At 34.1% G+C, this 25,616-nt stretch overlaps 1 protein-coding gene across 1 annotated transcript in view; it reads right to left on the minus strand.

The window, feature by feature from the left end:
• LOC134723093 (E3 ubiquitin-protein ligase rnf213-alpha-like) overlaps window positions 1-25,616 on the minus strand; it is a 119,422-nt gene that overhangs the window by 75,421 nt on the left and 18,385 nt on the right. Inside the window, exons 8-25 of the mRNA XM_063586733.1 lie at window positions 25,007-25,190; window positions 24,350-24,411; window positions 23,349-23,649; window positions 22,407-22,508; window positions 21,842-21,934; window positions 21,018-21,204; window positions 20,347-20,634; window positions 19,156-19,736; window positions 18,354-18,507; window positions 17,454-17,674; window positions 14,993-15,145; window positions 14,326-14,487; window positions 13,370-14,009; window positions 12,876-13,044; window positions 11,087-11,223; window positions 10,088-10,162; window positions 6,631-6,737; window positions 6,201-6,342 (exon numbers count right to left, since the gene is read on the minus strand). Coding sequence (XP_063442803.1) covers window positions 6,201-6,342; window positions 6,631-6,737; window positions 10,088-10,162; window positions 11,087-11,223; window positions 12,876-13,044; window positions 13,370-14,009; window positions 14,326-14,487; window positions 14,993-15,145; window positions 17,454-17,674; window positions 18,354-18,507; window positions 19,156-19,736; window positions 20,347-20,634; window positions 21,018-21,204; window positions 21,842-21,934; window positions 22,407-22,508; window positions 23,349-23,649; window positions 24,350-24,411; window positions 25,007-25,190 — 3,758 coding nt within the window. The remainder of the gene's footprint in view (window positions 1-6,200; window positions 6,343-6,630; window positions 6,738-10,087; window positions 10,163-11,086; window positions 11,224-12,875; window positions 13,045-13,369; window positions 14,010-14,325; window positions 14,488-14,992; window positions 15,146-17,453; window positions 17,675-18,353; window positions 18,508-19,155; window positions 19,737-20,346; window positions 20,635-21,017; window positions 21,205-21,841; window positions 21,935-22,406; window positions 22,509-23,348; window positions 23,650-24,349; window positions 24,412-25,006; window positions 25,191-25,616) is intronic.

The raw sequence follows: 25,616 nt of genomic DNA on the forward strand, positions 1-25,616 counted from the left end.
TTGTCACTCACATCATAATTCAACAGATCTTACCTTTACTGTCAGCTTTCCTGAGATGTCTCTCTAGTGAGTTCTCTCCCTTGTCACTCACATCATAATTCAGCAGATTTTACCTTTACTGTCAGCTTTCCTGAAATGTCTCTCTAGTGAGTTTTCTCCCTTGTCACTTACATCATAATTCAACAGATCTTACCTTTACTGTCAGCTTTCCTGAGATGTCTCTCTAGTGAGTTCTCTCCCTTGTCACTCACATCATAATTCAGCAGATTTTACCTTTACTGTCAGCTTTTCTGAGATGTCTCTCTAGTGAGTTCTCTCCCTTGTCACTCACATCATAATTCAGCAGATTTTACCTTTACTGTCAGCTTTCCTGAAATGTCTCTCTAGTGAGTTTTCTCCCTTGTCATTCACATCATAATTCAGCAGATCTTACCTTTACTGTCAGCTTTCCTGAGATGTCTCTCTAGTGAGTTCTCTCCCTTGTCACTTACATCATAATTCAACAGATCTTACCTTTACTGTCAGCTTTTCTGAGATGTCTCTCTAGTGAGTTCTCTCCCTTGTCACTCACATCATAATTCAGCAGATCTTACCTAACAGATCTTACCTTTACTGTCATCTTTCCTGAGATGTCTCTCTAGTGAGTTCTCTCCCTTGTCACTCACATCGTAATTCAGCAGATCTCACCTTTACTGTCAGCTTTTCTGAGATGTCTCTCTAGTGAGTTCTCTCCCTTGTCACTCACATCATAATTCAGCAGATTTTACCTTTACTGTCAGCTTTCCTGAAATGTCTCTCTAGTGAGTTTTCTCCCTTGTCATTCACATCATAATTCAGCAGATCTTACCTTTACTGTCAGCTTTCCTGAGATGTCTCTCTAGTGAGTTCTCTCCCTTGTCACTTACATCATAATTCAACAGATCTTACCTTTACTGTCAGCTTTTCTGAGATGTCTCTCTAGTGAGTTCTCTCCCTTGTCACTCACATCATAATTCAGCAGATCTTACCTAACAGATCTTACCTTTACTGTCATCTTTCCTGAGATGTCTCTCTAGTGAGTTCTCTCCCTTGTCACTCACATCGTAATTCAGCAGATCTCACCTTTACTGTCAGCTTTTCTGAGATGTCTCTCTAGTGAGTTCTCTCCCTTGTCACTCACATCATAATTCAACAGATCTTACCTTCACTGTCAGCTTTCCTGAGGTGTCTCTCTAATGAGTTCTCTCCCTTGTCACTCACATCGTAATTCAACAGATCTTACCTTTAATGTCAGCTTTCCTGAGATGTCTCTCTAGTGAGTTCTCTCCCTTGTCCTTTACATCATAATTCAACAGATCTACCTTTACTGTCAGCTTTCCTGAGATGTCTCTCTAGTGAGTTCTCTCCCTTGTCACTCACATCATAATTCAGCAGATTTTACCTTTACTGTCAGCTTTCCTGAGATGTCTCTCTAGTGAGTTCTCTCCCTTGTCACTTACATCATAATTCAACAGATCTACCTTTACTGTCAGCTGTCCTGAGATGTCTCTCTAGTGAGTTCTCTCCCTTGTCACTCACATCATAATTCAGCAGATTTTACCTTTACTGTCAGCTTTCCTGAAATGTCTCTCTAGTGAGTTTTCTCCCTTGTCACTCACATCATAATTCAGCAGATCTTACCTTTACTGTCAGCTTTCCTGAGATGTCTCTCTAGTGAGTTCTCTCCCTTGTCACTCACATCATAATTCAACAGATCTTACCTTTACTGTCATCTTTCCTGAGATGTCTCTCTAGTGAGTTCTCTCCCTTGTCACTCACATCATAATTCAGCAGATTTTACCTTTACTGTCAGCTTTCCTGAGATGTCTCTCTAGTGAGTTCTCTCCCTTGTCACTCACATCATAATTCAACAGATCTACCTTTACTGTCATCTTTCCTGAGATGTCTCTCTAGTGAGTTCTCTCCCTTGTCACATCGTAATTCAACAGATCTTACCTTCACTGTCAGCTTTCCTGAGGTGTCTCTCTAATGAGTTCTCTCCCTTGTCACTCACATCGTAATTCAACAGATCTACCTTTACTGTCAGCTTTTCTGAGATGTCTCTCTAGTGAGTTCTCTCCCTTGTCACTTACATCATAATTCAACAGATTTTTACCTTTACTGTCAGCTTTCCTGAGATGTCTCTCTAGTGAGTTCTCTCCCTTGTCACTCACATCGTAATTCAACAGATCTACCTTTACTGTCAGCTTTTCTGAGATGTCTCTCTAGTGAGTTCTCTCCCTTGTCACTCACATCATAATTCAACAGATCTTACCTTCACTGTCAGCTTTCCTGAGGTGTCTCTCTAATGAGTTCTCTCCCTTGTCACTCACATCGTAATTCAACAGATCTTACCTTTAATGTCAGCTTTCCTGAGATGTCTCTGTAGTGAGTTCTCTCCCTTGTCACTCACATCATAATTCAACAGATCTTACCTTTACTGTCAGCTTTCCTGAGATGTCTCTCTAGTGAGTTCTCTCCCTTGTCACTCACATCATAATTCAGCAGATCTTACCTTTACTGTCAGCTTTCCTGTGATGTCTCTCTAGTGAGTTCTCTCCCTTGTCACTCACATCATAATTCAGCAGATTTTACCTTTACTGTCAGCTTTTCTGAAATGTCTCTCTAGTGAGTTTTCTCCCTTGTCACTCACATCATAATTCAGCAGATTTTACCTTTACTGTCAGCTTTCCTGAAATGTCTCTCTAGTGAGTTCTCTCCCTTGTCACATCATAATTCAGCAGATCTTACCTTTACTGTCAGCTTTCCTGAGATGTCTCTCTAGTGAGTTCTCTACCTTGTCACTCATATCATAATTCAGCAGATTTTACCTTTACTGTCAGCTTTCCTGAGATGTCTCTCTAGTGAGTTCTCTCCCTTGTCACTCACATCATAATTCAACAGATCTACCTTTATCATCTTTCCTGAGATGTCTCTCTAGTGAGTTCTCTCCCTTGTCACATCATAATTCAGCAGATTTTACCTTTACTGTCAGCTTTCCTGAGATGTCTCTCTAGTGAGTTCTCTCCCTTGTCACTCACATCATAATTCAGCAGATCTAACCCTTACTCTCAGCCTTCCTGAGATGTCTCTCTAGTGAGTTCTCTCCCTTGTCACTCAAATCCTAATTCAACAGATCTTACCTTTACTGTCAGCTTTCCTGAGATGTCTCTCTAGTGAGTTATCTCCCTTGTCACTTACATCATAATTCAACAGATCTACCTTTACTGTCAGCTTTCCTGAGATGTCTCTCTAGTGAGTTCTCTCCCTTGTCACTCACATCATAATTCAGCAGATTTTACCTTTACTGTCAGCTTTTCTGAGATGTCTCTCTAGTGAGTTCTCTCCCTTGTCACTCACATCATAATTCAGCAGATTTTACCTTTACTGTCAGCTTTCCTGAAATGTCTCTCTAGTGAGTTTTCTCCCTTGTCATTCACATCATAATTCAGCAGATCTTACCTTTACTGTCAGCTTTCCTGAGATGTCTCTCTAGTGAGTTCTCTCCCTTGTCACTTACATCATAATTCAACAGATCTTACCTTTACTGTCAGCTTTTCTGAGATGTCTCTCTAGTGAGTTCTCTCCCTTGTCACTCACATCGTAATTCAGCAGATCTCACCTTTACTGTCAGCTTTTCTGAGATGTCTCTCTAGTGAGTTCTCTCCCTTGTCACTCACATCATAATTCAGCAGATTTTACCTTTACTGTCAGCTTTCCTGAAATGTCTCTCTAGTGAGTTTTCTCCCTTGTCATTCACATCATAATTCAGCAGATCTTACCTTTACTGTCAGCTTTCCTGAGATGTCTCTCTAGTGAGTTCTCTCCCTTGTCACTTACATCATAATTCAACAGATCTTACCTTTACTGTCAGCTTTTCTGAGATGTCTCTCTAGTGAGTTCTCTCCCTTGTCACTCACATCATAATTCAGCAGATCTTACCTAACAGATCTTACCTTTACTGTCATCTTTCCTGAGATGTCTCTCTAGTGAGTTCTCTCCCTTGTCACTCACATCGTAATTCAGCAGATCTCACCTTTACTGTCAGCTTTTCTGAGATGTCTCTCTAGTGAGTTCTCTCCCTTGTCACTCACATCATAATTCAACAGATCTTACCTTCACTGTCAGCTTTCCTGAGGTGTCTCTCTAATGAGTTCTCTCCCTTGTCACTCACATCGTAATTCAACAGATCTTACCTTTAATGTCAGCTTTCCTGAGATGTCTCTCTAGTGAGTTCTCTCCCTTGTCCTTTACATCATAATTCAACAGATCTACCTTTACTGTCAGCTTTCCTGAGATGTCTCTCTAGTGAGTTCTCTCCCTTGTCACTCACATCATAATTCAGCAGATTTTACCTTTACTGTCAGCTTTCCTGAGATGTCTCTCTAGTGAGTTCTCTCCCTTGTCACTTACATCATAATTCAACAGATCTACCTTTACTGTCAGCTGTCCTGAGATGTCTCTCTAGTGAGTTCTCTCCCTTGTCACTCACATCATAATTCAGCAGATTTTACCTTTACTGTCAGCTTTCCTGAAATGTCTCTCTAGTGAGTTTTCTCCCTTGTCACTCACATCATAATTCAGCAGATCTTACCTTTACTGTCAGCTTTCCTGAGATGTCTCTCTAGTGAGTTCTCTCCCTTGTCACTCACATCATAATTCAACAGATCTTACCTTTACTGTCAGCTTTCCTGAGATGTCTCTCTAGTGAGTTCTCTCCCTTGTCACTCACATCATAATTCAACAGATCTTACCTTTACTGTCAGCTTTCCTGAGATGTCTCTCTAGTGAGTTCTCTCCCTTGTCACTCACATCATAATTCAACAGATCTTACCTTTACTGTCAGCTTTCCTGAGATGTCTCTCTAGTAAGTTCTCTCCCTTGTCACTCACATCATAATTCAACAGATCTACCTTTACTGTCATCTTTCCTGAGATGTCTCTCTAGTGAGTTCTCTCCCTTGTCACATCGTAATTCAACAGATCTTACCTTCACTGTCAGCTTTCCTGAGATGTCTCTCTAGTGAGTTCTCTCCCTTGTCACTCACATCATAATTCAACAGATCTACCTTTACTGTCATCTTTCCTGAGATGTCTCTCTAGTGAGTTCTCTCCCTTGTCACATCGTAATTCAACAGATCTTACCTTCACTGTCAGCTTTCCTGAGGTGTCTCTCTAATGAGTTCTCTCCCTTGTCACTCACATCGTAATTCAACAGATCTACCTTTACTGTCAGCTTTTCTGAGATGTCTCTCTAGTGAGTTCTCTCCCTTGTCACTTACATCATAATTCAACAGATTTTACCTTTACTGTCAGCTTTCCTGAGATGTCTCTCTAGTGAGTTCTCTCCCTTGTCACTCACATCGTAATTCAACAGATCTACCTTTACTGTCAGCTTTTCTGAGATGTCTCTCTAGTGAGTTCTCTCCCTTGTCACTCACATCATAATTCAACAGATCTTACCTTCACTGTCAGCTTTCCTGAGGTGTCTCTCTAATGAGTTCTCTCCCTTGTCACTCACATCGTAATTCAACAGATCTTACCTTTAATGTCAGCTTTCCTGAGATGTCTCTCTAGTGAGTTCTCTCCCTTGTCACTCACATCATAATTCAGCAGATCTTACCTTTACTGTCAGCTTTCCTGAGATGTCTCTCTAGTGAGTTCTCTCCCTTGTCACTCACATCATAATTCAGCAGATCTTACCTTTACTGTCAGCTTTCCTGTGATGTCTCTCTAGTGAGTTCTCTCCCTTGTCACTCACATCATAATTCAACAGATCTTACCTTTAATGTCAGCTTTCCTGAGATGTCTCTCTAGTGAGTTCTCTCCCTTGTCACTCACATCATAATTCAACAGATCTTACCTTTACTGTCAGCTTTCCTGAGGTGTCTCTCTAGTGAGTTCTCTCCCTTGTCACTCACATCATAATTCAACAGATCTTACCTTTACTGTCAGCTTTCCTGAGGTTTCTCTCTAGTGAGTTCTCTCCCTTGTCACTCACATCGTAATTTAACAGATCTTACCTTTACTGTCAGCTTGCCTGAGATGTCTCTCTAGTGAGTTCTCTCCCTTGTCACTCACATCGTAATTCAACAGATCTTACCTTTAATGTCAGCTTTCCTGAGGTTTCTCTCTAGTGAGTTCTCTCCCTTGTCACTCACATCATAATTCAACAGATCTTACCTTTGCTGTCAGCTTTCCTGAGATGTCTCTCTAGTGAGTTCTCTCCCTTGTCACTCACATCATAATTCAACAGATCAGCATTCACTAGACAATACACTCTGTCATTGTTGGCAAACAAGGCTCGTCTCCAGAAAATTTCAATCTGAGGGAAACAATCATTTAGAAAAAAAGATAAATAACATTCTGATAAAAATAATCTATAACTACTCAATATATATTCATACATTTTAAATTCCCCCCCCAGGACTGAATATTTTAGCAAGCAATACCTGGGTTACCTCATTTGGGTGAGAGGATTTTAGAAAAAAATATTTCAGTTTTCAGGAGCAAGAAATAGTTTTTTAAACTTTAAATTCTAAATTTTCTCTGAATTGTTGGGAAATTGATGATATTTAAAGAATTAAATTTAATCTACATAAAGTTTATTTACCATATCCAGAGTTGTAGTAGGAGTACATAGTAAAACTTCGTCAGACTGTGGTAAAGGTTTGTCCACTTCATGGCTGTATACTGATAATACTGTGTTGTAGATATCACCTGAAATGTATTGATTCATTTAACAAATATGTTATATATTCCCCATTTCCATTCTCAATTTTATGTTTCTTCATTACTTTTGAGATAAAAGTTTAGTCTTGATGAATAGGCAGAATATCAAACAGATGCTCTGCAGGGCGTAGCTTTATACGACCGCAGAGGTTGAACCCTGAACGGTTGGGGCAAGTATGGACACAACATTCAAGCTGGATTCAGCTCTAAATTTGGATTGTGATTTAATAGTTGACACAGCATAGGTTTCTGACACAGAATGAATGTGTTCTAATGAACTTAAAATTTTTGTTTTCTCTTAGAGCAATTCACTATGCTGTTGAATATTAATCCTCTCAAAAAAATGTTTGAAGAAATTTTCTTTTTATTTATTAAATTTCAAATGAGAAAAATTGAACCCAATTTTTTAATCACATCCCCCTTTCCCTTATTCCAAAACTAATCTCAATTAAAATATTCTAATAGAGTTTGCAACAATAACTACTCATTTAAATACATCATAAAATATCAAGATGTAAAAAAACTGCTTGTTATCACTGAATGGTAAAGATTATTTAAATTTATCAGTTGGTAGTAAAAAGTGAATATACATTGTATATTGTATATAACAAAGATTTAAGTTGATTCTGGACAAAGAAAGATAACTCCAATTTAAAAAAAATTCTTGCAATAAGATATTTCTTGCTTACTATTCTGTACAAAGAAAGATAACTCTAATAAAAAAAAAAATTGCTATTTCACAATATTGTGAAATTAGATATTTCTTGCCATTGCACAATACTGTGCAATTGAAAAGACTTGCTATTGCACAATACTTAATATAATAATTTTAGATCCTGATTTGGACCAACTTGAAAACTGGGCCCATAATCAAAAATCTAAGTACATGTTTAGATTCAGCATATCAAAGAGGCCCAAGAATTTAATTTTTGTTAAAATCAAACTTAGTTTAATTTTGGACCCTTTGGACCTTAATGTAGGCCAATTTGAAAAAGGGACCAAAAATGAAGAATCTACATACACAGTTAGATTTGGCATATCAAAGAACTCCATTTATTAAATTTTTGATGAAATCAAATAAAGTTTAATTTTGGACCCAGATTTGAACCAACTTGAAAACTGGGCCAATAATCAAGAATCTAAGTACATTTTTAGATTCAACATATCAAAGAACCCAACCGATTCATTTTTTGTCAAAATCAAACTAAGTTTAATTTTGGACCCTTTGGACCTTAATGTAGACCAATTTGAAAACATGACCCAAAGTTAAGAATCTACATACACAGTTAGATTCAGCATATCAAAGAACCCCAATCATTTAATTTTGATGAAATCAAACAAAGTTTAATTTTGGACCCTTTGGGCCCCTTTTTCCTAAACTGTTGGGACCAAAACTCCCAAAATCAATACCAACCTTCCTTTTATGGTCATAAACCTTGTGTTTAAATTTCATAGAGTTCTATTTACTTATACTAACGTTATGGTGCGAAAACCAAGAAAAATGCTTATTTGGGTCCCTTTTTGGCCCCTAATTCCTAAACTATTGGGACCTAAACTCCCAAAATCAATATCAATCTTCCTTTTGTGGTCATAAACATTGTGTTTAAATTTCATTGATTTCTATTTACTTAACCTAAAGTTATTGTGCAAAAACCAAGAATAACGCTTATTTGGGCCCTTTTTTGGCCCCTAATTCCTAAACTGTTGAAACCAAAACTCCCAAAATCAATCCCAACCTTTCTTTTGTGGTCATAAACCTTGTGTCAAAATTTCATAGATTTCTATTAACTTAAACTAAAGTTATAGTGCGAAAACCAAGAAAATGCTTATTTGGGCCCTTTTTGGCCCCTAATTCCTAAAATGTTGGGACCAAAACTCCCAAAATCAATACCAACCTTCCTTTTCTGGTCATAAACCTTGTTAAAATTTCATAGATTTCTATTCACTTTTACTAAAGTTAGAATGCGAAAACTAAAAGTATTCGGACGACGACGACGACGAAGACGACGACGCCAACGTGATAGCAATATACGACGAAAATTTTTTCAAAATTTGCGGTCGTATAAAAAGTATTGTGAGCTAGTTTTATTGTGAGAAAATTTGACAGAAATTTTTTATGCACAGATCAATGTATAGAAAAATTTATAAGGGTTCCGCGGAACCCAGTGTCTCGCCTATTTTTGCTGTAAATCGCAGGCTCAACAACAATGAGGAAAAAAATCAATAAAAATATTCCTCTTGTTACTATTTTATGATTGTAAGAAAATCTAAGTCCATTTAAAAGTAAATAACAGAAAAAACGGAGTAATCATTTTACAAACTTTACTTCTGGATACAATTTTATGATCATAAATAAGCTTCTGTCCAAGTTTGGTAAAAACCCAGTATAGTTTAAGAAAGTTATTAAAAAAAATTCTAAAAACTTTAACACAGAGTGAATGTAATGTTTCTTCGCAGAAAAACTAAGTCCATTTATAAGTAAAATACAGAAAAAATGGAATTTTATTTTTACAAAATTTACTTCTGGATATTATCTTATGATCATAAACAAGCTTCTGTCCAAGTTTGGTACAAACCCAGGATAGTTTGAGAAAGTTATTAAAATTCTAAAAACTTTAACCACAGATCGAATGTTTTGTTTCCCCACAGAAAAAACTAAGTCCATTTATAGTAAAATACGGAAAAAATGGAATTTTATTTTTACAAAATTTACTTCTGGATATTATCTTATGATCATAAACAAGCTTCTGTCAAAGTTTGGTAGACATCCAGTAAAGTTTAAGAAAGTTATTAAAATTTCAAAAACTTTAACCACAGAGTGAATATTTGTTGACGCCGCCGACGACGCAGACGCCGACGGAATGTAGGATCACTTAGTCTCGCTTTTTCGACTAAAGTCGAAGGCTCGACAAAAAGGGGTATCAAAAAGACAAGTATCATTAAAAGCACTTTTCTAGCTAGTTTTATAGACATATTCATTCCCCACATAGCATGAGTGTTTGACTCCAATTTTAATTGATTAAGATTGTCAGTTTTCCTAACTAAGGTAGGTGGTACTCTCTGGGGACTCAGGCTTCCCCAACCAATAAAAACTGACGGCCAGGAAATAGCATAATAGTGCTGAAAGTAGCATTAAAACCAACCAATCAATAAATAAATCAACATGGACATATTCTATAATATCTGGAGTCGGTTTCACCAAAAAATACTATTGTTTAAGATTGATCGAAAGTCATGAACAATTCAGTATACTAACGATAAATCTTAGTCTCAAGTTTTTTTGTGAAATTGGCTCCAGATATTTTTTAACAAGCTTTTCAATTTCATAATAGACTTACTCTGATTACAGATTAACAAGTTTGGTTCTCCTGCAGTAAAGCATGGATGTAACGTCCTGTTAACTGTAAAGTCATCTGAAACAAATATCAAACAAGTTGGTCTTCATATGAATAGGAAACATGATACAAGGCAGGCATTACCTGTGAATGGGGACGAAGTCTGTATGAATTTTTTTTTGTAACTTAAATATTTGTTAAAATAAGAAAGGGAAATACTGTACTTAACGTTTCTGATTTTGGTTCTGTTGTTAGGTATTTAACTTGTGACGTTATTTAAGTTATGACGTCATATTCAATGTAAACAAAGAAACGCAAGGCATCAGGTAACGCTAATTCATATCAAAGACAAAGAATTATTAAAAATGAAATATTGGTATTGTGTTCCTTGAGTTCCTATATTTTACTAGACTCCTCAAAGTCTTACAACAAAGAGTCTGGAAGAAGGAAGTAGATTTCTGTGTTCTTCACAAATGTGGGAATTAAAAATAGCGACAAAAAAAAGTTAACAATTTTGAGTTCATTAGTACAATGAAAATTTTGGGAAATTTTCCCGATTTTAAAAAAATAAATAAAATTTATTGATTTTTCTACTGTAATAGGGGACTTCATCCCCATATTATCCATTATTATTCTATTACTTCGGCAATTCTTCAGTTTCATTATTATCATTCTAACCTTCATGGTAGACAAGTCACTTTTCAATTTTCATTGATTTTTAGGAGAGGTGCTCAGACAACATATTTTTTTTGTATAATGTTTTTGTGACATTTTACAAATCTAACCTAAATATTCAGCTTTTTCAAACCTCCATGTTTCTAGGCCTTAAGTTCATGGAAAACTCACAAAAATCTCTATTGTTGATCTATTTTTGATGTACAAAACAATGTTTAAAAAAAGTTCTATGTAACTTTCTCACGTGTTTTCATCATCTTAGATAATTTTTATCCTGAAACATTGAAACCTTACCTAACTTACTCCTTTATAGATATAGATAAATACCTTGCTCATTAAGCCTATTAAGAATGATGCCTAGATGTTCTACACTAAGATAATCAGACACACTGGATGAAATGGACACTAGGAATGTCTTCCACAAATCTTCTAAGGTTTTTATCAATTTGTCAACAGAGTTCTCTCTACAAGTAAGATTAAAACAATGATTATTCTTCTATATATTGACAACTTTAACGGGTAAAATAATAATGAACAAAGAGTTTTCTTCACTTTAAATCAATGCACCATCAAGTCATGTAGAGTGATTTACATTTTTTCTCAAGTAAGTTAAAAACAATGATTATTCTTATGTGTGTATACATACTGATACCTGCAACAAATTCATGACCAAAGAGTTTTCTTTATTTCTAATCAATGCACCTTAAAACTTGTTTCAATGTGATTTATATTTTCCTCATTGAAAATGAAACCTGATGAACATAGTTTGAAATATCTTTAAGTTCTTTTTCTTTTTATCTTTTTTTCTGTTCCTTTAAAATTGAAAGTCGTCCAAGGTGACAGAATTCCATGTCAATAGTGAATTTGAAACACAATAGAGTGGAACAAAGGTTAAAAATAAAATTTAAAAACACCAGCTATAATCAAAGAGCTGAATAGCTCTGAGGGGAAAGACGGCCCGGCCCTTGTTTCTATTTAATTTTATTATTATTTTTTTTTTTTTTTGACTGTTAATCATCTAAAATTCAACTGAATTCTGTCATTTAACAACAACTACAATCTTTTTGGAAATCTTAATTGTGTACCACTGAACTGCAGGCTAGGGCCATTTTCCATTTTCTGTGACAGTACTCGAAGATTTTATTTTTTTTCTTAAGAAAGTCTATTCAGTTTTAAATTTCCATTGATAAAGTTCCCAGTTACGACTCTCATCATAGGGATACAGGTACTAATAAAAACAATATGATTGATGTAAACTGTGTGAACCTTGTTTCCAAATCGTACATTTTGAAATATTTGTAAATTTCATGAATTAAAAGGTTTAAACTACAAAAATGGAAGACTACTAATCATATAACAAATGAAATGTCACATTTTGCTGTAAGTGTTCAGATACATTAACTTTTATTGAAGTGGATAATTACTCATCAATTGAGGTGCTCCTGAATTGGAGGAAGATTCTCAAAACAGAATTTTACAGAAAAAAATCAAAAAAATTGTTTCTCCTCCCTATCTCATGTATCCCCATAATTTTTGTTTACTTTGGAAGTTGTTGACCTACAAATTAAAGTATTGCATGTTGATGTTTGAATCATCTACAGCAAACATTATTATGTTTAAATTTAACAAATACCAATTTTTGATTAGTGCACGATCTCTGAGAATGATTTAAATAACCAGTGAAGGATATCCCTGCTTTTGCGTAGTGTGGCATTCCAACAATGACGTCACTATACAATACAATGTAGGTTGGATATATTTAGAATATCTCGTCATACTGATTTTTCCGGATTGTAAAAGAAATGTAGATAGTATAAAGGAGAGCTCAAGATACGGTAATTTGGAGAGAAACAGAAGGGAAATGTGTAAAAAAGTGTTTAAAGGCAAACTATTCATTTGTTTGTCTCCCTCTCATGAATCTCCGTAAGATTTGTTGGGGGGTTTTCCACACTATAAAAACAAAATGAATGATGTGAGGGAATGTCACTCTGGTCAACCCCATAGGGGATTGACGGCTTGAAGCCGTTTTTCCCCAAAAATGTGCATATCAGGTGATGATCTTGAATATATAGTTTGGACTTCATGATGAAGTGAATGTAAAAAAACAATTTTTTACCTTGATCCAACTCCAACAAGCTGAATAACAAGACCCTCAGTAATAGAGGCTAGAGACTGATTTGTTTCTGTCCATCCATGGAAATCGGGAACTTCGTCAGGTGCTGTCTCACTCATGCTCTGTTCTTCTGTTCCATATTCATCTTCATTGTCCATACACCAAACAATTCCTGTTTATAAATAATAATTTACCAAAGAATCAAGGCTAATGTTATTATTACTTGCATCTTTCACTTTTAGAAATGACCAAAACATCTGTTTCCATACACAAATTCATTGTTTTTCGACAACCAGAAAAGAAATTATAAATAAACAGTCTGGTTTACAAGGCGGTAAAATTGTTTTTAAACTGTTAAATTTGTTTCCTTAAACTAATTGTGAACTTAATTTTATGAAAAGTTTTATTGATTTTTTAATAATTCAACTTTGTATTTTAAACAAGTTGCTTATTAAATTTTATTTTTTTTATTTTTCAGGCATGTTGTCAAACCTTACCTCCATCTATATCATCAGCCTCTACATGCTTCAAAGCTTCTCTTGCTAATCCTAAGGGGTATCCAGATTTTGTCATTTCATTGAAAAATATCTGTGTTTTCAAGTCATCTGATACTTCTACTTTCTCTTCTTTGCTATCTTTCTCCTCCATATCTTTCTCTGTTTCCCTCTCAGTGTCAGCTCTATCAACATCAAGTTTGGCAGCAGACATGGCTTTAACAAGATCGTCCTTTGTACATCCATGTTTAACTGCAGACAGCAATGGATAAATCAAAGCAGCTGGTTCTTGGGCAGATCCTAACTTGACAAGTTCCTGTTGCAAAATCACCATCTGATCTATTGTGAAGAAGTTTAGACAGTAATACTTTTCACGTTTTTGATCAATATAGTCCAGCCATTTCTCATGGCATTGCTCAAGAAATCTGGCTAGTTTAGGAATGATGAAACTGACATCATGGTTTTCCTCATCAATTCTACCTTTCAATGTAAGCCTTTCTTCTCCAAATCCAAAGTTTATAAAAGCACATGCTTTTCTGTCTTTGTCACATAGAAACTTCACATGCCATTGTGAAAACAGCACACATCCTTCAGCTACCAGCTTTTTGTAAATATTACCAAGTCTGACAACTGAATCTAAGATCTGAAACATTAAAAACATCTATGATAGATATACACTTACTTCTCCATGATCGTGTTGAATATGTATGAAAATATTTGCCACTGGACTTTAAGCAACCAACAATCAATCAATCAATACTTCTCCATGATTAACCTCAATCAACTTTTTATGTTTTCAGGCTAAATTTTAATTTGAAAATTAGCTTTATTTTGATGTCTTTTCCATTATATGCCTCATTGACATTATTGTATTGTAATTGACCAAATAATTCTACCATCCAAAGAGAATTTTTAAAATAGTTCCAACGTAAATTTCTGTTTGTCCTTCATAACCTTACCAACATAAACCTATCGACATCATCTTTGCCTTTCTCAGCTTTTCCTGCCACTAACATAAGACGTGACTGGAGGTCGTGAAGTTGATCATATCTGTAATGGTTTCTCTGGGCCATATTCCCCTCCTCTTCAGGTACACGTAACTCTAATACATCTGTTAACTCCTGTATAATTGAAAATGAGTCATTTCTTCTAAAAAAAACCAACTTTGTATCATTCTTTAAATGGACTCTCTATAACAAGATGTTATCATTTTACAAATACTTATAGAATCAAAAATTTCTTTCAATTTGAATAAGATTGCCATGCTGTATTGAAATGTCCTAATTGCTTTTGAACTGTGCAAAGTAAAAATCTCTAGAACAATGGCAAACATAACCAGTCCTATGAAACACTAAGGCATTTTACTTAAACACTGAAAGGTATATCTAAATCATTGTATTAAGTCGTCAAAACAAACCTGAGATATGACACACATATCCTCAGACGGAAAACAGTTTATAAAACCCACTATTAGACCCATAGGTAGCCTTCTGCTGTTTTCTGATCTTTGGTTGGGTTGTTGTCTCTTTGACACATTCCCCATTTCTATTCTCAATTTTAAAATGATAAATTCTATCTTCAACAGTGTCTAAAATTAGTATGAAATCCAGGAAACATTCTACTTACAGGAATTTTCAGAAATGTTTTTTTCTCTAAGTTTCCAACTTGGTAGATACCCTTTCCATTGATAGCTTCAGCTTGAGAAAGGGAGGTAACTTCTACAGATCCATGAGATTTCTTCACTGATTGCAGCCAATCAAGCTGTCTAGTTGTATCAAGCTGAAATTAGAATGGAAAAAAAATAATAAAAAAAAATGATATTTGTGTTGGAAAAGTGAAATATGGTTTAAATATGAAACAAAAGGCTGTCACAATAACAGCAAACCGGATTTATTAACATTTATTTGTGTCATGGCGATATCACAAGAACCATTACTGATGAATGGTGAAAGTGAAAATTGTCAATATCAAATTTGACCTCCATTTTGTCATCAGTATCAACATATTAAAATTTGAAAAGCTTAGATTGAATGGTTCATGAGTAAATGCAACAACGTGAATGGAAACACCATTTTACAATCTTTCAAGAACCATAACTCCTGAACAGTAAAAGTCAAAATCATCATTATTGAACTTGACCTCTATTTTGTCATCAGTAACAATATATAACCAGTTGCTTCGCAGGGCGCAGCATTATACGACCGCAGATGTAGAACCCCGAACAGATGGGACAAGTATGGACACAACTTTTAAGTTTGATACAGCTTTAAATGTGGATTGTGATTAAATAGTTGACACAACATAGGTTTATGTCACATTATGATTTGGACCCTTTGGACCTTAATGTAGACCAATTTGAAAACTGGACCAAAAATTAAGAATCTACATACACAGTTAGATTTGAAATATCAAAGAACCCCATTTATTCAATTTTTGATGAAATCAAACAAAGTTTAATTTTGGACCCCGATTTGGACCAACTTGAAAACTGGGCCAATAATTAAAAATCTAAGTACATTTTTAGATTCAGCATATCAACGAACCCCAAGGATTCAATTTTTGTCAAAATCAAACAAAGTTTAAGTTTGGACCCTTTGGACCTTAATGTAAACCAATTTGAAAACGGGACCAAAAATTAAGAATCTACATACACAGTTAGATTTGGCATATCAAAGAACCCTGATTATTCAATTTTTGATGAAATCAAACAAAGTTTAATTTTGGACCCTTTGGGCCCCAAATTCCTAAACTGTTGGGACCAAAACTCCCAAAATCAATACCAACCTTCTTTTTATGGTCATAAACCTTGTGTTTAAATTTCATAGATTTCTATTCACTTATACTAAAGTTATAATGTGAAGACCAAGAAAAATGTTTATTTGGGCCCCTTTTTGGCCCCAAATTCCTAAACTGTTGGGATCTCAACTCCCCAAATCAATACCAACCTTCCTTTTGTGGTCTTAAACCTTGTGTTTAAATTTCATAGATTTCTATTTACATAAACTAAAGTAATGGCACAAAAACCAAGAATAATGCTTATTTTGGCACTTTTTTGGCCCCTAATTCCTAAACTGTTACAACCAAAACTCCCAAAATCAATCCCAACCTTCCTTTTGTGGTCATAAACCTTGTGTCAAAATTTCATAGATTTCTATTTACTTAAACTAAAGTTACTGTGCGAAAACCAAGAAAATGCTTTTTTTGGCCCTTTTTGGTCCCTTATTCCTAAAATGTTGGGATCAAAACTCCCAAAATCAGTCCCAACCTTCCTTTTGTGGTCATAAACCTTGTGTTAAAATTTCATAGATTTCTATTCACTTTTACTAAAGTTAGAGTGCGAAAACTAAAAGTATTCGGACGACGATGACGCCAACGTGATAGCAATATACGACGAAATTTTTTTTCAAATTTTGCGGTCGTATAAAAATTTCAAAAGCTTCAGTTGAATGGTTCATGAGAAAATGCACTGACACGACTGGAAACACCATTTTACAATCTTTCAAGAACCATAACTACTGAACGGTAAAAAACAAAATCGTCATTATTGAACTTGACCTCCATTTTGTCATGAGAAACAACATATTAAAATTTGGGAAGCTTTGGTAGAACAGTTCATGTGTAAATGCACACACACGACTGGAAACTCCATTTTTCAATCTTTCAAGAACCATTACTCCTGAACGGTAAAAGTCAAAATCGTTATTATTTAACTTGACCTTCATTTAGTTGTCAGTAACAACATATTAAAATTTTAAAAGCTTTGGTTAAAGGGTTCCTGAGTTAATACATGGACAACATTTGATTGCCGCCTGCCCTGCCGCCCGCTGTACATCCCCAAATCAATAACCGAGATTTTTGTCACAAAAATCCGGTTAAAAAGCTTTTAGGACTTTTTGTTAAACATACACATTTCTTTGGCTATCCAAACTTTTGGCTCCATCAGTTCCTTATGAAATACAGATAAGCACTTCAATAAACGCAGAAAATCTTGTATCTTTTATTTTGAACACCCACATTTAGGAATAGATGCTCTGATTGTACTTTCAAAAGTACACCACAATAATTTATTGTCTATAAAAATTCTTACCAACTTCTGTGGCAGTTGAGGATTTGGAACTAATTCTTTCCAAACAACTTCACATTTTTCCAGGAACATCTTCGTATCACACTCTTTTTCCAAATTAAAGATGAGTGGTGCATATCCAGTTGTAGCAGAATGTAAACAATTGACCTTGGCAATCTCCATGTCACCTTCACCAGCCGATATACTGGCCAAGTCTACAAAGACTTTTAACTCCTTCAAACCAGCTGTGGTCAAATAAAATAAGCTATCTTATTACTGTTGGTAAAATATAAAAATATCACATATATAGGTCTCAAAATTCTCTACTTTAATTGAATGTTAATAAATATAAGAAGATGAGGTATTAGTTTAAACACTATTTTATTCAAATAAATTGAATTGGATTGGGCAACAGACATAGCCTATGTAAGCCCTCTCCACAAAGATGAGGTATGAGGTATGAGGGCCAATGAGACAACTCTGCATCTAAGTCAATATTTGTAAAAGTAAACCATTATAGGTCAAAGGAGTCTTCAACAATGCATCTATTTGTAAGGTAATATAATACATTATCTTAAATATGAATTTCAACCAAAAACAGCATAAACATAAAACATAAAATAGTCTTAAACATACATGTAGATCATACATTCTTTAAGTCACAGATAAATGTAAAACTAGGTACTTCTTAAAATAGAATTACACTGATATAAACAGATGTAAACATAGACACAATGCTAATGAACACAAATTTAAATACCCAGAATGGGATGAACACATCTAGACACCAACAGCAAATAAAACTGTAAATATCTTAAAAGTTCCCCTCAGTGAGTTCCCTCAATGTTGTTTTCATACATGGAAAAAAGCAATAAAAAGTTGAACAAATTCTAAAATAATTTATACAAAGTAAATCACTGTTACCTGGCATTGATTCTTTTATCCAATCAACAAGTGGTTTACATTTAATAAAAACCTGCAGACATTCAGCTCTATCCTGAGTAATTCCTCCAAGTATAGAGCAAGTTGTCATCAAATTATTGTCCAATTTCTTCATTACCGTGTCTTCACCACCAGTCTGGAATATGTAAGAGGAAAACATGGCAATTTCTTCATTAACAGTTGAACTATGCATATGTTCTCAATTACAGCCAAGAGAAAATCTATAGTGGTTTTCAAGATAATAGACAAAATTTGTATTTTATCCCTATGTTCTATTCTTAGATTTGTTGGTCAAGATTTTCAGCAGACAGGGTAATCAGACAAACATTTCTAACTAGATACCCCATTGATGATTGTGGTCAACTTTGGTGTATTTGACTTATAGTTGCAGAGGAGATGTAAATTTGTAAAAGTTAACGGACAACGACAAGGAATACAGTTGCCAAGTGTTGGTACAAGCTCATCTGGCCCATGGATGAAGCATACCAAAAGTAATGAAACTTCAAATTAAACCATATGTTTGTCTATAATTGCTTACATGATTGCTCATTTGAACTCTTGTTGATAGTTGTTTTGATGGCAATCATACTTTCTTGTTTTTATTTTGTATGTTTGAACTGCTGTCTGATTGTTAACATAACCAGATGCATATTCATTTTACAGAGATCAAACCCCTGTCTGAAAATGAATATTGAAAATGACCCCACTTTCAAGTCCTTCTAAAATAACAGAAATTATAGGGGAAATTTCTGTGTCCTTGCTATAGACCAAAATTTGTACTTACCAACTTAATTATCTCTTGTATTTGACTAAAATCTCCTTTTAAATCAAAAGCATTGACTACTTCCATAATGGCTTTAGCTCCATGCACACAATTCCTTATATTCCCATGCTGTTGGATCTGGTATAATCTCTCCTCTATCCAACTGGTATCTCCCTCATTATCCAGTAGCCTGAACTCTTTTTCCAAAGTACTGCTATCTTTTGTCCTGAACCATTTCTCAAAATCAGTGAAAAACATTTCTCCTGTTTTTAAGTTCTTGCTTAAAGTTTTCCATTGCTCAAGTGCTGGCTGCCAAACCTTCTCGAACACTTCATTTATGTGAACATTCCTACTAAGTTGTTTCTGTTGTTCAATTCCCTTCTTTTCCCAAATCTTCATGAAAAGTAAACCTTTGCAACATTCCAGAATTTTTGGCAGTATATTTAATTCTTCTGGAGATAGCTCAAACACAGTGACTATTGGCTGGTAAGTTTCAGGATTCTTTATATTTTCTAGTAATGGTGTTTTCACAAGTTTGTTTAAACTAACCATATCTGGTGCACTGAAAATCTTTAACTTGGTTTCCAAATATGCAGTATCAGCTACAGATAGAAGGGAGAAATATTTTTAATTTAAATTACTGATTTTGATTGTCATTAACAAGCTCTAGAAGAGAACCAACAAGAATGTGTCCCAAATACATGGATGCACTATACATTGGCACTCTCATTTTCTTTGTTCAGGGGACTGTAATAATGGGATAAAATCTGTAATTTAGGCATTAAAATTAGAAAGATCATATCATATCATATCATGTTTATTAAGTTTCAATTTGATTGGACTTCAACTTCATCAAAAACTAACTCCAACTAAAAACCTGAACTTGAAGTGGAACAGAAAGACAAATGAACAAAGGGACGGACAACGAACTGATGGATGAACAAACTCACAGACCAAAAAAACATATAAATACAAATATTAGGTTAAAAGTTGCAATAGGAATAGGTTTAATGAAGACAATTAGTTGGCACCTCAAGTTGCTAAATTATCTAATCCCTTCAAAATCATGATAATTTTATTTAAATCTGAATTAAATGAAATAATCTGCATTCTAGTGTAGAAATACTTATCAAATCAATTCAATCTGAAGATCTGTAATATTACTCAATGTAAATAACAGTCAAAGCAATTCTATCAAATCTAGCTACATACCTTTGCAGTGAATACAGACATAGGTGAAGTCTTGTACAATTTGGAAGGTTTTATCAAATGCCTCCAGTTCTCTGAATCTAATGAACAATGTTACAATGATGGCTTCAGCATGTTCAACTTTCATAGCAATAAGCACTTTTTCAAAACTTCCACTTCTGCTGTTTAACAACCTCAATGTTTTAATTACTATGTTTCCTTGTAGTAACTTGTTAATAAATCCCTGTATTATTTCCATGAATGTTTTCAACAATTTCAGGCAGTCATCGGTTACTGCTTTGGGAATATTGCCTAAAATATAAAATTATATAATAAAATACAAAAAAAGAATGTGTCCATAGTACACAGAAGCCCCACTCACACAATCATTTTCTATGTTCAATTGACTGTGAAATCAGGGTAAAAACTCTAATTTGGCATTAAAATTCAAAAGATTATATCATAGGCAACATGTTTCATGTTGATTAGACTTCTCAACTTCATCAAAAACTACCTTGCTTTGTATGCAAAACCATGAAATCAAGGCCCATGAAATTGCTGGTTTTCCTCAATCCATGAAAATTGATACCCACGAAAATGAAATGAATCCACAGTAGATTTATAATTAAAAAGGAATACTTTTTTGGATTCCTTCAAAATTACATATGATCTAAAAAAAAAAATATACAGCTTACAGTACATCTCCATATATGTAGGGAAGGGTCCCCATGTAACAGCATGATGAAGAACTTCGTAGGGATCATCCAGCTTGCGTACATCCCAACTTCTCTCAAAAACATTAGAAAAAAGCATTCCAAGTCTCATGTTGCCTCTTTCATCCTTGACATTTCTCCAGTCAAAACTGCTACACTTACTGACAGCCTAAAATAACAAACTTGATTTATGATCATTTATGAAACTGAAAATACTTATTTTTACTATATGTTATCACTTTATCCGTATGTGTTTTTAATCTTACATTTACATCCTCGAATCCAATTTAAGGTAGTATGGATGTCTTTCACTATCTCGGATTGTAAAATAGCAGAGCACAAAAGGTCAAAATTTTCAATCAAGACAGCAAAATTTGATGCATGACTGCAACAAACTCAGGTGAATTTTCATTCAAATGAACAAATTTATAAGATTTTAACTTATAATTACTAATATCTTTACCAACCTATGTTATTTTTTGATTGATTTTCAATGTATTTAAATTTGCTTCTAAAGGGGAGGTTACTCTGAATTCATATATTTGCTTTTGGACTACATGAAAATTAGCTATTTTATATTTAAACAGGGGAAAAGTGCAGTGATCCTATCTTTTCTTTTGATATTCTGAAAACATTTTCTAAAGCTATCTTTTCGTATTTTTATTTTACAATTCTTTCATTTAGTTTAGCTTCTATTCACATAATAATGTTTTTTCCTGTATTATCCATACAAAATATTTTATTTTTTCACAACCTGTAGCACAAGAAAAAGTGTCCCATATTAAATTAACTTATACTTGTTTTACCTTTAATGCAACTTTGCTAAGAATCTCCTGTACAATTCCATCAAATGATTCTATATGCATACAGTAGATCTCTATCAACTTCTCTTCAATGCCCTGAATATCAAACATATTTATAGAGTAGAATATGCGCATGGAAGATAAAGAGGTCTCAAATACAATTATGAAAATAAAACAATGCACACTAAAATTTGCCCAACAAAGTTGGTCATCAGGTGCAATATGCATCAATTTTGTCGATTTTTTTCACTTTTTCTTACCATGAAGACTGAGTGATGCTCATAGATGTCTTGTCTGTAGTTTAAATGTAAAATGGACCCGAATGAACATATTAACCACAGCAGTTTTTAGGTTGGAGTGAAACTGATTAAAATATATTAGTCTAAAAAGGTCATTTGGACCAAAAATGCCAAATTTCTCGATTTTTTTAAAAATGTTTTACTTTAACTAGACCTGTCCATTGTTGAAGGTTGTATGGTGATTTTTTAATGTTTATTATGGTTGACCTTTACTTATTTATACACAAAAGTTCAACAAACATTAAATATATGTCACATAGATCTGTTACCTTTTCTTGAAGTAATTTGTGTAACCGTTCTTCTAATGTCTTCAAAAAGGAATCTCTCACTTTACCATCTGGAATTTTTATACTGAGTGCTGCATTCCACACCTGAAGGGGAAAAAACATATCAGAGTCATTTTGTTAATTATTATATAACTCTACTACTACAGCAGGCAGAAATGAGCATTTTCATAAGTATCAAACTTTACTAGTCTTTGGTTCTATTAAATATGTTGTTGTTTTTCTTTCAAATAAATATCACTAAGTATTCTGAATTTTAATGTGCGTACTGTTATGCGTTTACTTTTCTACATTGGTTAGAGGTATAGGGGGAGGGTTGAGATCTCACAAACATGTTTAACCCCGCCGCATTTTTGCTCCTGTCCCAAGTCAGGAGCCTCTGGCCTTTGTTAGTCTTGTATTATTTAAATTTTAGTTTCTTGTGTACAATTTGGAAATTAGTATGGCGTTCAATATCACTGAACTAGTATATATTTGCCTAGGGCCAGCTGAAGGACGCCTCCGTGTGCGGGAATTTCTCGCTCCATTGAAGACCTGTTGGTGACCTTCTGCTGTTGTTTTTTTATTTGGTCGGGTTGTTGTCTCTTTGACACATTCCCCATTTCCATTCTCAATTTTATTCAAATTTAAAGATAAATTTTTGTTCATATTTTTAATCATATACTCGTCACATGCGCCAGTTCGTAATCTTCAATATTAATGAAGCTGTAACTATATACCAGAAGAAGAAAAAGCAGTTATTACGATATTTTAATCAACTTATACAGCCATTTTTTTCAATTAGAACAAGTTTTAAGTTTTAGGAAAAAATATTAACAGTATTGCATCACACTGATTCTTCTGATAGTTTCTTTTTCGAAAAACACTGTAGCATTACAATGAAAGTCCTCTTTGAATGATATTTTGTGGAATTTTATAAATATTTACCTTCAAAAACTTTAACTCTTCCTTATATATAGGCTCACCAGCAAGCCAATTAACAATCTTCCCTCTTAAATAATCATATTTCCTCCAGTGACCGTCCTTTGTTATATTCAGCTGTTGATATGTATTCCTGCTGAGGTCAAGTTTATCCTGAACTTTATCAAACCTATCCAACGCCATCAAAAACACTTCAGTAGCTGGAAGATGGATCATACTGTTTGCAGACGGATACACCAGACTTGCTTCCAGTAGATCAGCTGCTATTCTATATTCTCTGAATGCATTGGTAAATCCTGTTTTGGACCTATAAATCAATAGTTTATTTGAAATTTGAAATTCATTTCATTTGAAATTCTAGATATTATTCCTATCCAATGATCAATATTTTAGCTCATTGCAAGTGAATCTATGTTAGTTCCCTGAAATGGTATGGTAAGAATATTTGCTATTACATTTTACGAAACTAAACATCTTTTGCCTTGCCAGGATATTCAAAATTCTAAAAAAACTAGCTGCTATTGTAAAATAAATGTCCCTTTTGAATGTACACATTTTAAAATTACATTTGTTTCTAACAGTCTATCACTCATAGCTCACTTTCAAAACAAAATGCATTAAAAATAATCGCTAATAATTAATGGAAGCCCAGGGTGACAATGGTGTTGTACCTTTAAAGAAAGCAATTTTCAATGTCCAATTTTTATTATTATACCTTACATCGACTTCAACTTGTGTTTGATTATTAAAAGGCCCTTCCACTGTTAGTTTAGTATAATTAAACAACTGTTGCCCCTTAGAAGCGATGAATATCCAAAATTGTCATCCCTTAAAATTATATCACTTCGGGTTGGGCCCTTATTTAAATAAACTTCTAGTGTTGAATTTTTTTTATATTCACGTTTTCTCAGGTCATAATTGTATATTGATAGATAATTAAAAAACATAAACTGTGAATATAATAATAATATCTACACAAAAGTAGTAATATACAAGATTAAACTTACATATCTATTTTCATATCATGGTACTTGGAGGCCACACACTTTATCAGTTTCTTTATTAAACCCTACAATAACATCGAGTAGAATTAAGGTAGATTAAAATTCGGCTCCTCTAGAATTATTTCTCCATCAAATTATTGATTTTTCTTATTATCAATAAGAAATAAACATTACAGATATAAGTGTTTCTAATCTAGAGCTTCAACTTCATCAAAAACTACCTTGATTAAAAACTTTTACCTTTAGTGGGACAGACAGATGGACAAAAGAACAGATGCACTGACTCAAAAACATATATGTTCCTAAGTCACGTTCGTGATGTTTATCTTCACTGAACCTGGGCATATGATTTTATATATTCTCTGTATCCATTTTAATGGTATAAAATTGCTGCCTGTCATAACACAATGTTGATTAACAAAAATAGGTCACTGTACAGCCACCAACAATGAGCAAAACTCATACCTAATAATCTGCTATGAGAAATGATTAATGTACAATTCAAACTAGAAAACTAATAGCCTGATTTATGAGCAAAACAATGGCCAAAAAGCAAATATAAAATACCTGTAAAAAAAAGGGTTAATTTATTTTATCTATGAGAAGAACAAAACAAAAAATATTAAAGAGAGGTTAACTATCTATAATCCTGACACTCACATGGTTTGGGAAGGCAAGTCTCAAATAGTAGTAAAGAGCAGCCATGTTAATATCTAGTGGAATTGTAGTGGTTGTTATAACATCTTGCAACATCTCCAGCTTTAGTGATGCTATCATGGTCCTGGGTAATAAATAATCCACAGCAAAATATGGATTCAACACTTTAAACATGTCACAAGCTGACCTGTGAAAAAAAAGAAATAGAAATTCTGTATATTTTAACATATCATTCAAATTACAAACACTACATGTTGTTATTCCATTGATGCTTATCCAAATTGATACTTTTGGTTCTTGTGTTGATCAGACAAGTGAAATCCTTTTAAACTGATATGTAGGTATAAAAAATCATAAGGCTTCCACGGAACCCAGTGTCTCGCCTTCTTTTGCTGTTAATCGCAGGCTCAACAAAAATGAGGAAAAAAATCAATAAAAATATTCCTCTCGATACTATCTTTTGATTGTATGTCCAAGTTTGGTAAAAATCCAGGATAGTTTATGAATCTAATAAATGTTTTATAAATTTTGACTGCAGACTGTATGTAATGTTAACTGGGAGAATCAAAGCGCGAAAGCGCTGTAAAGGCAGTTAATTACAGGTTGTGTGTAT

The sequence above is a fragment of the Mytilus trossulus genome, chromosome 6 (assembly GCF_036588685.1).
Source record: "Mytilus trossulus isolate FHL-02 chromosome 6, PNRI_Mtr1.1.1.hap1, whole genome shotgun sequence".
Classification (NCBI taxonomy): domain Eukaryota; kingdom Metazoa; phylum Mollusca; class Bivalvia; order Mytilida; family Mytilidae; genus Mytilus; species Mytilus trossulus.